Source organism: Mesitornis unicolor, unplaced genomic scaffold, assembly GCF_000695765.1.
Source record: "Mesitornis unicolor isolate BGI_N332 unplaced genomic scaffold, ASM69576v1 scaffold25734, whole genome shotgun sequence".
Classification (NCBI taxonomy): Eukaryota; Metazoa; Chordata; class Aves; order Mesitornithiformes; family Mesitornithidae; genus Mesitornis; species Mesitornis unicolor.
In genome coordinates this window covers 19,318-29,230 of record NW_010181165.1, presented here as the reverse complement: position 1 = coordinate 29,230, position 9,913 = coordinate 19,318, and the positions used below count along the sequence as shown (strand labels likewise).

At 50.4% G+C, this 9,913-nt stretch overlaps 1 protein-coding gene across 1 annotated transcript in view; it reads right to left on the bottom strand.

Moving 5' to 3' along the window:
• Nucleotides 1-3,827: 3,827 nt before the first annotated feature.
• PODXL2 (podocalyxin-like 2) overlaps nucleotides 3,828-9,913 on the bottom strand; it is a gene marked incomplete at its 5' end in the record, with an annotated part of 16,271 nt that continues 10,185 nt past the window's right edge. Inside the window, 5 exons of the mRNA XM_010183348.1 lie at nucleotides 3,828-4,037; nucleotides 4,385-4,564; nucleotides 6,153-6,214; nucleotides 7,165-7,321; nucleotides 9,796-9,870. Coding sequence (XP_010181650.1) covers nucleotides 3,828-4,037; nucleotides 4,385-4,564; nucleotides 6,153-6,214; nucleotides 7,165-7,321; nucleotides 9,796-9,870 — 684 coding nt within the window. The remainder of the gene's footprint in view (nucleotides 4,038-4,384; nucleotides 4,565-6,152; nucleotides 6,215-7,164; nucleotides 7,322-9,795; nucleotides 9,871-9,913) is intronic.

Genomic DNA, 9,913 nt, shown 5'->3' with positions numbered 1-9,913 from the left:
GGAATGAGGATGTTGAGAAGAGCTGCGAGCCCACGAGGGAGCTGGCAGGGATTAAGGTGGTGGTCGTCTCCAACTGTCGAGCTGCCCCAAACCCTCTGTGAAGAACAGATGTGCTCCTGCGTGGCTGCAAAGGCAGATGGGAACAGACGAGCTGTTGGCAGCAGTGGCTGCAGTGGGATCCTGCTGCGATGCTCTAAGGTCATCCTGAAATAATCCATATGGTAACGTACCTCCATCTCACAGTACATCTTTTGCCCAGTGGGATCCTCACGGTGGAATCAACCTGCGTCGCACCGCAGCACCGTTACCAGGTCACTTCTCATGGCTTCTTTACACTCCACATACCACAAGGCCGTCTGCAGGATACAAAGTCTTAGCATGTGCTGGACTCCACCTTATAGACGCTGTTCTAGACATCTGGGCAACATCTGGAAGCAATCTGCAGCTTGGCCATCCCAGACCACATCTGGCCACCATCCCACAGAGATGGGAGCCACTCTGATCTTGGCCACGCATCCAGCCGATGCCATCCCCGGTGTTCCCTGGGGCGCAGAGCTCCTTGCATCAGTACTTGATGCTATCTCTGAAGAGCCACCTCCATTGCAAGCCAAAGCCTCTGCTTTTGGGCCATGCTCCATGGGAGGAAAGGGAGCAGGTGGAGGAGAAAGGGGGGAGATGGAGCTGAGACCTCGTATTGCTACCCAGGGCCTCCAGACTGCTGACTCCAGGGGATGTCCCATCTCATTGCTTTGCAAGCAGGGATGTCCTCACACAAACCTGGTGAGAGCCCCTCTGCTCCCAGGCGAGCGAATAAAGCAGGTGGCTGTTGTCCTAAGCAGGACGCAGGAAACAGATACCCAGAGGAAGGGGGAAAAAAAGTCCTTTTTTTCCATTATTTTTCATCTCCAAGTCCCAGCAGCCACCAGGTGTCAGTGCGATCAAACGTTTGGCAGATGGGACTCCAGACAAGCCCTAATAGGTGGAAAACAGCTTTCTAGGAACTGCTTTGTGTCTCCTGTCTCTGCTCTGTCGCCTGGCACGCTGCTCTGAAAAGTCCAGCTTTGACAGTTTGTTAAAAAGGAGTTTAACTACATTAAGGTGATAGAAAAGCTTCCCATTACAAATGATAAGACAAAGTTTCTCATCCTCTTTAAATCCTCCCTGTGCAGAGCTGGAAACCCAAGCATTGGACAAGAGAAGGAAAGAGGCAATCAACGGCCTCTCCCCCAGCCCGCAGGTCCCTGGCCATGACCCATCTCTGCCAGGCTGGTGGGAGAGGGACAACAGTGCAATCGACTTAACAAGATCAGCCTAGTGCAAAAAATGATACAGAGAAAAAACGAACAGCAAAAGGTATCAAAAGTATCACCAGACTACAATGAAACGCTATTAACCAGTAGATTTCTGGAGCTAAACTGAGATCATACAGCGAGGTGCACCCTGGCAGAGACAGCAGAAAAGTGCTCTCTGCCTCAGGACAGACACCCTTAGAAACTCTCAATGTCACTGGATGCTCCAGACAGACAAGAGAGCTTTGCAGTCTCTGGAAAACCTTCAGGCCCTGAGGAGCCAGAAGCGCAAATCAAGAGAACTCGCCAGTCCCCTTGCTTGCTTTAAACTTTGAAGACTTCACAGGAAATCAGCAGGTGCTGAGCCCAGCCAGAAGCATTGCTTTATTAGCACCTCGTTTCTCTGAATCAGTAAAGTGGAGAGAAAACAGGGCAGCAAAGCAGCTCCTAGCAATGAAGTGCGACAAGGAAGTGCTTTGTGGGCGAATGGATCCACATCTGATTGGTGGTGTTATCTTTTTAACAGCCACTGGGCGTTAAAAACCATACTTAATGAGGATTATTGGACTCAGAAACATTTGTACTTGTGAAACTGCCTACAGGCCGCTGCCACGCCAGGCCCCATTATGCTAAGTGCTATACAAACTCAAATTGTAACTCTATGCTTTAATTTACTCGTGGTATCGTAACAAAAACTTGCATTTAATCCTGGGAGTCCCAAAGTGCCATCAACGCAGCCTCGTGCAGTGAACCCACCAACCTCAGCAGGAGCCATCAGCGAGGGGCGGTCAGAGCAGGGCCTGTCCCCCAGTGCCAACTGCTGGGGCAGGAGAGGGACCTCTCTGAGCATCTCTGCAAGACACAGATGGAGCTGATGGTCACCATCTCCTGCCTAACACAGGGGAAGGTGCGGAGGCAGGAGAAAAACACTGAAAACTGGAATCTGGAGAGGAAACCAAAGGCTATTCTTGAATCCCAAAGAGTCTGATATCAATGTGGTCCTGCATCGAGGTGGTCTGCGATTCAGTTTGTATGCAAAGCGCTATGCAAAATGAAACAACAGACTCGTGTACCTTGACTTTAGGACATCAGGGATGAACATGCTAAAGATATCTACACATACGGGGAGAGATTTACGGGCTTGGCATTAGACTGCCTATCCGGGGTCTTTCTGTACAAAGGTTCCCTAAAAACCAAACGCGAAGCTGCATCTTGCAGTGAAAGCAAGCACGCAGATCACCCTAACGTAACAGAGAGGAATGAATGCTGCTGCCTCTGACCAAAGGATGTCCCTCAGTCCCAACATGACAGAAGAAAACAAATGTTCTGGGACTTCAGGCTTGACAATAGTTCCGAGTCTGGGTTTAGGCAGGGCTCAGAGCAATTACCCATACTCAGTGCCTTTTACAACACGTCTGCAGGGAGCTGGAGCCTCAAAGTTGCCCGAGGCTACGCCTGAGAAACCTCCATTGGGGAGCTCTTAGATCTCATCTGAACTGGCTTTTACACAAGCTTAAATGCAGTGATTTTAAAGATGTTACCCCAATTCACATCTAGGGACATTAAACACTTCTCCTCCCTCAGGGCAGGATGCTAAAAAGGAAGCAAAAGTACCAGGCAATTATCTGTTCCCAAGTCTGTACTTTTCTCCCCGTTTAAAAAAGTCTCATAGAGTATTCACATTTACCTCAAAAAGACCATCTGAAAACAAACTACCCTGGAAAATGGAGCAGGAGTGGAGAAGGCCTGTCAGTCTAAAACCGAGGCTCAGACAAGGGATGCTTTGCTGGTGATTTCACAGGCTGCAAATGTCCTTTTTGAGCAACTCTCCAACCTAAAGCCAATTTCCAGCTAAGACGCTGCACCAGGGCTATCAGTCAAGCAAGGGTAAAGTGCTCAGAATCTGCAAACTCAGCTTGGAGCTGCAGAGCTGAAAAGGGGAGCGGGGCTGTTCGTGGTGCGAGCGAAAGGAGATGACAGCAGGATGTTTTCACCGCAGCTCATTAGCAGCTGAATGCTAGAGCACTGAAAAAAGGAAAATAATCTCTTTTCACACATGGAAACTGCCCAGGACATTGACTGAGTCTTGGCTCCCCTCCACCCAGAACACAGAGGTTTTACTGCACCTGCAGGGACTGATCTCAGGGTCAGGATCTGGCGGCTGTAGCTCCAGCTGGACTCCCAAAGTGAATTTACTCCCCAACGCTGGGCTCTCGGTGGCAGCCTCACCACCTCGCTTCTCAAGCCCAGCCACTACCAGAGAGCTACAGTAAGTGCATTTAAAGGTGATGAAAGCATTGGTGCTACTGATAGGAACACACACACAGAGACCTACACACCCACCCCTCCCGCTTCCCTCTGTTCAGTGATCCTCTTGGCTCCAAGCCTCACATGCGGGCTCAGGAACTGGGAAAATGTGCCCCAAGACTTGACTTGTCCCAAGCCTTTATGAAGTTCCTGAGAAGCCACCTGATGCCGTGGTCCATTGGTCAAGACAGGAGAGAGACATTTCAGGGGACGGTTCCCTCCCTTCTTTCTCTAAAGATGTGTGTCTTCCTCAAACACATCCACATCCTCGCTCGCCTGCTTATTGATCAGGACATCCCAGCTGTCAGGGCCGTTGATGGGGTTTCCGCCGTTCACGCTTGGCTTTTTCTCCTGCATTTCGGACTGGCTGTCACTGGCCACGTCCAAGGTGGGGTTGTCGTGGCAGCCGTTCTCCACAAAGCGCAGCTCCTCACCATGCGACTGCAGAGGACAAGGGGAACACAAAGGGAGAAAGAAGAGGACAGGTCTCAGTGCTGCTGAGAAGCGCAATCAAACTGGGCTAGAAGGACCAAGGACTTTGCAGGGTCAGTGGGAAAAGGTAGATTTACTCCTAGCCCAGCCCCCAGTGGAAATGAGCTGTCCTGAGCACAGCAAGAGACAGGTTTGCACCTCTCTTACACCTGAACGCGCTCTCTTGCTGCTCCGGCAGTGTATCCAGCTATGTCCAGTAAGTGGACAGAGGAAAACAATCTCCCTCTTAACCTTCCCAACCCCTCCATCCCAAGAGCTAAGAGCCTCGCCACCTTCTCCACCCGTGCAGTGCTCACCATGTTCTTCATCTTGGGCAGGCGCCTCTGCCAGCAGTTGTATATGAGCCCCAAGACGATGATGATGGCGCAGATGGAGCCGATGATCACCAGTACCACAAAGAGCTTCCCGTAGTCACTGCGCGTCTGGTTGGGGTGTGACTGGCAGCTTGTGGTGGTTGAGTAGTTCTGGATGCCAATCTGGAAGGAAGAGAGGGGTACACTAAATCCCTGCTGTCAGCTGGGGTCCTGTCCAGACTTTCCAGTGACCAATACAGGGTCACTGCTATGGACAGAGGAACTAAAAACCAGGGCTGGAGAGTCAGGATGTGCACTGTCTTACATGACCAGAAGGCACATAACTGAATATAACACCGTCTTCCATGAGAGCTGACATGCCAGCAAGTGACAGTAGACACCACCTTATCTTGCTCGCCTGCACAAGGATTACACCTGTGTGCAAGACAAGCAGGCTTTCATAGGAGAAACTGCCCAATACTAAGAGTACCCAAACCAAACTATGGACCATCGATGGATGTTGAGGTTTTGGTGGCTGTGAGACAGAATGAAACCACAATAAAGGGTTTCCATTAAAGCTCTGGTCCTAAGAGGGTGTAGTGGTCTTTCCAAAGTCTTTGAAGTGCCTGCCTGATGATCCAAAAAGCAGCCCTAGAAATAGGTCCTCAGTGGTTGTCTGCAAACACAGCTCAACATTGGTCCCAGGGACTTGGCAGGTTTCAAACAGGTTATGTATCAATTCACTGTAAGTATTATATCTGTAAGAGAATATCCTCGCTGCTCCTCCCAAGCCTTTGCTTGCGCAACGTCAGTGCAAGGAGCAGCGTTCCATTATTCATGGAGCTGCAGGCAGGTGGCGAGGCCGCTCTGGTGGGACGCTCGTTAACATGGAGTCACAGCTGCACAAAGAAGTCAAACCTTGCACTAACACAAACCCTTCGTTCTGGACAGTCCAAGCTGCTGATACTTCAGTCACACCATTTCTAGACGGCTGACTTTTCACGCTTTCTCCAGAGTAAGCCAATCAATACACCACTGAGCACTTAATTTGCTTTGTCTAACTGCACCGGTTTGTTAGGTCAGGGAAAAACCTGAGAGCAGGGAGCCCAACTCTGCTGCCAAAGGCAGCAAAATTACTCCAGCATTGTAAATAATACCCAAGCAAAATCAGGCCCTCAGTGCCTACATATCCCATAGGCCTGAAGTCAGAGGTTACAAGACTAATTTGTCCTCATCTCTTCCTCTTTCAAGATATCCAGGGTCAGAGATGAATATGTGAGGGCTGGAGGCTTTGAAATGCAGATCCTGGGATTGCAAAAGATGTGTAAATGTGTCCCAGCCAGTACAAGCGTCTCTCCCACCTCCTTCAGCAAAGCCTCCAGTCCTGAGAGCAGCCAATGCTCGTAAATCAGCTGTAGGGTGAGCAGGGCCAAGGCTGGGGCTCTGCAGCAACCACATCGCCACCAGCAATGGTGCAGAAGGGAGGAGACCAAGAATCCCAACAAAATGAATGTGGGAAAAGCAGCTCCACAACCAAGGCAGAAAAGCAGGGAGGGATAACCCGCAGTCACTCTCTTAATGGGAGCAGACATTTAAGGGCCTGGCAACTGTCAGAGAGAGGAGAAGGGAGTTTGCCAAGCGTCTGACTCATCTGTTTGCCGGCTGTGGGTTCAGCCCTCGGTTAGACCGAGATATGCTCCCAGTTTCCAAGTCGCTTCTTTTAATCGTATAGTGAGTCTTAACAAATGGGTGCAGGCAGACAGGCTCTTACCTCAGCTAAGCTCCTCTTAACGTCTCCCAGCGCCATGAGCACATCCTTTGTAGGGATGACGCCTGTGAAGAAGGAGAGGGAGAGATCAGTGCTGCTCTCAGCTCAGTCAGATGTACTCATCAGTCTGAAATCCCCACCAGGATGGAGACAGGGGAATACACATTTTTGCTCATTGGTACTTGATGTTAGGAGGCTGAAAGAATGGAAGGACCATAGCCAAGAGTACCTCCAAATATTCTTTAGAAGAGTAAAATATTCAGGCACAAACTGATACCAGAGGCACCTCTGTTCACCAAAGCCTTTTCATTGGCACATGGTCCAACCTGAGGACTTGAGAGATGCAATGATTTAAGGCATCAATACAGCAAATAGCACTTAAATGTTAGCTTTATTTTCCTATCAATGTAGGGCATTTTCGAACACTGGTAGGGTTTTTTCACGTAGGCCATAATGTCAGCATCAGAGGCCTCCATCACTAAGCAGTCAGCAGTACAGGAAAAGCACCCCACTACCAGAAGGGGATTAAAGAGATGGTAAAATGTCCCAGCCCAGCCCACCTTTCACTGTCACCTTTTGTTTCTTTGGGGATGCAGGGGAGGCACCATCAGGACTGGTCCAGTTCAGACAAGACTTAAGAAGTGTTAAGTTATGAACTAGGACTATAACTATTGCAGTTGCCAGCCTGTGGAGAAGGATATACAAGCACTGGGATAAAGCTGACAAATGGTCGAGTGAAGGCAACCCAGGGAGTAAGCAAAGCAGGAGGCAAAGCGCAGCACATGAAGCTTCATGCAAACGGTGAGGGATGAGCCAGAAGGCAGATGTGAAGAAAAAGTCTCACGTCCTCGATCTCCCTCCATTCCCAAGTGCAGTTTACACTGGGAACTGGTGGGATTGAAAGGGATTGGAAAGCAAAAAGCTCCTTCCAAGGTAGCTGAGCACCTCCGTTTGAGATAAATACACCTTGAATACACCTACCCTTCATGGGAAGGCTTCTTCTCCCACCACTTACCCTGTTCCCCCGCCAGCGTCATTAGCAAGTGCTTGTCGTTCTCATTGGGTTTGCTCAGAGAGATCAGCCAGCGGTCCTGCAGTCCATCCGCCTGCCTGGAGAAGGCATCCTCCACCAGTGCCAAGAGCTGGGGACCCCTCTCCAGCCGAAACTCCTCCTGCCACAGGGAAAGGGACCTTGGTGAGGGCACAGAGTGTACAGGGCCGCTGTAGTGCTGCAGGGCTGGCACGGCTGTGACCCCTGGCCCAGGCATGCCCAAAAGCCAGCAATGCTAAATCTGGTGCAACGCTCCCCCACGCATCCCCATGCCCCAGGCTGGACCCACACACATCTCCTGACACACCAACCCTCCTCCATTTCTGGTGTAAGGCAGGCGGGAAGCAGCCGGCACCGGGTCAGCGGGTGCCACTCAGCCTGACACGCTCCAGCCATCCCTCAGCAGCTCCTCTGCCGCTTCCTCCCTCCTCTGTTTCTATTCTTATCTCCCGTTGCCAAGCCAACCTGAAGGCCACACAGATGATTAATAAAATGGAGAGCTCTCGTTGCCATGGCGATATGAAGCGCTCAGGGCAGGCACAGGCCTGTGCTGAAAATGGCCTAATTGGAAAAGACACCGATGACTGGGGCCTGAATCACAAGGGCCTGCCAGTGCCTCCTCTCATCAGGTTATGGGTTTCGGCACGGGGCTCAGCGCCAGCCTGCAGCTCTGGTTTTGCGGGGTGCGGAGGAAGGGGGGAGTAGCTGAGTCCAAAAGCAGGAGAAGGACAGAGGTGAGATGCTTCTAATGATGGGGAAAGCAGAGGTTGCAGAACACTGATAAATTCTCCACGGTGGGGAAAAGGGAGCTGTGAAGGAGACCTGAACGTGAGCCGAGACGGAGGTCATCTCCTGACATGTAGCCAGGCACCACCATCAGATCAGATCCTGTGGTCCTCACTTGGGCAAAATTCCCAGGAATACTGAGTGGGAGATGTGCCCAGAGAGAGACTGAATTGCCCAGAGTCCATTAGGAAGATAAATGGGCTGCCAGCTTAACCCAGCAACACAGACATCATCCCTGCACCAGGTAAAAGCCTGGCGCTATGAAGACCATTAAAGCTCAAGGTGTGACACTGGAAGGGGCTGAGCATCCTCCATGTCCCTCAACTTTTCAGTGGAGCTCAGTATGGCACCAGATTAGGGCATCGAAACATAGGAAAAACATGATGAAACCTCATTTGCACCAATTTAAACTCAGCACTTGCAATGCAGGTTCTCCCTCCCTGGAAATCCAAACACCACAGGGCTCAGCTACAGAAACCAGAAAAGAAAAGGGACAGGCAAAGGGTAGGTGAGTTGCCCAAACTGAGGAAATTATCACATGTAGGAAACAAACTGCATCAGCATCAGCGGAAAGGAGAAGAGCTTGCGTCCAGCTTCAGCCATGCAAAGTGGTAATGAGAGGCAGGGAACAAGGAGATGCTCATGTTAAATATGTATGTTGACAAGTGACTAAGGGGGAGGACAGCACAAATCATTCGCTGGGAAATATGTTTTGAAACATGAAATGAAGTAGAAAAACAGCTCAGTCTTGCCTATCCCAGGGCACTGCCTTCTTTCAGCAGGGCAGCACCGAGGACTCAACAGCAAAGACAATTTGGTCAAGAGACACCTGCACATCTGCTTTTCAGCTCTTGCCCTTCCGGTGTTTGAACACCACAAGAGCGAGCGATCACAGGAAGGAAGCTACTCCGTATTACAAAATCAAGCAGCATTTAAACTGCACAGAGATGGGGGAAAGAGCAATGGGGACCCTGGAGTACCAAAATCAGCAGGAGCCGCAGCAAGGCAGAGTGCAGACACACGAGGCCAGAACACGGTTCCCTGATGAAACATTTTGGTCTCGGGCTGTCAGGCTCATAATTTCTTAGAATTATGAAATGTGCCTTGACTCCAGGCCTTTCACAACCGGTTTTAGAGTGCCTGACAAAAAGCCCAGCAGAGGTGAACGAGCCCTGATACTGGGGATCCACAAGGGGCTCTGGGCTCGTGAATTAACTGCTGCTTTATGGGGATGGATGGACAGGCACTGGACTAGCAAAGCGTGGCTGGTTAACGGACCCAGGTAACACACATGGTAACAGGGTGGGGAGAAGAGGCCCTTATGGAAGATTTAAAGCAGCTGCTTGACACCGAACCATTCACACTGCAAATAAGGATTCCCTATTGCTCTGAGCCATCAGAGGAACGTTATATATATCCTGGAAGGAGAGGAAGGAAAAGGCAGAGAGGGACGGAGACTCACACCTCGATCCTGTCACGTTTCCTACCAGTAAGAGGTGCAGTGTTAAAAGCTCTCACATCTCATAACAATCCAGGTACTGACTGGCACAGCCAGGAGTTAGTCAAAACCCAATGTGGGACTGACATGTGTTAGACTTTGCGCAAAATCCTCTCTTGCCACCCCCTCTTTCCCCATTTGGGGAACAGGAATATTTCTGTCCTCCTTCTCTCCGCAGCCTCTACAGGGACTTTGCGATTTTAGTGCTTTTAAAATGTTCTGTAGTGTGAGGAGACAGCAGGAGCTGTGCCTGCCTCCACATCTCCCAGCATTATTCCCCCATGCCATCAAATCTCTTTGGACTGACTTACACAGTCAATGTTATCCGACATATTCAGGATGATGTAGTTTTTCCCCGCAAGGTTGCTCCAGTCTTTGCAGATCACCTGGAGAGACAAGATATAAAGACAGCTGGGTTTGGGTAGTGGA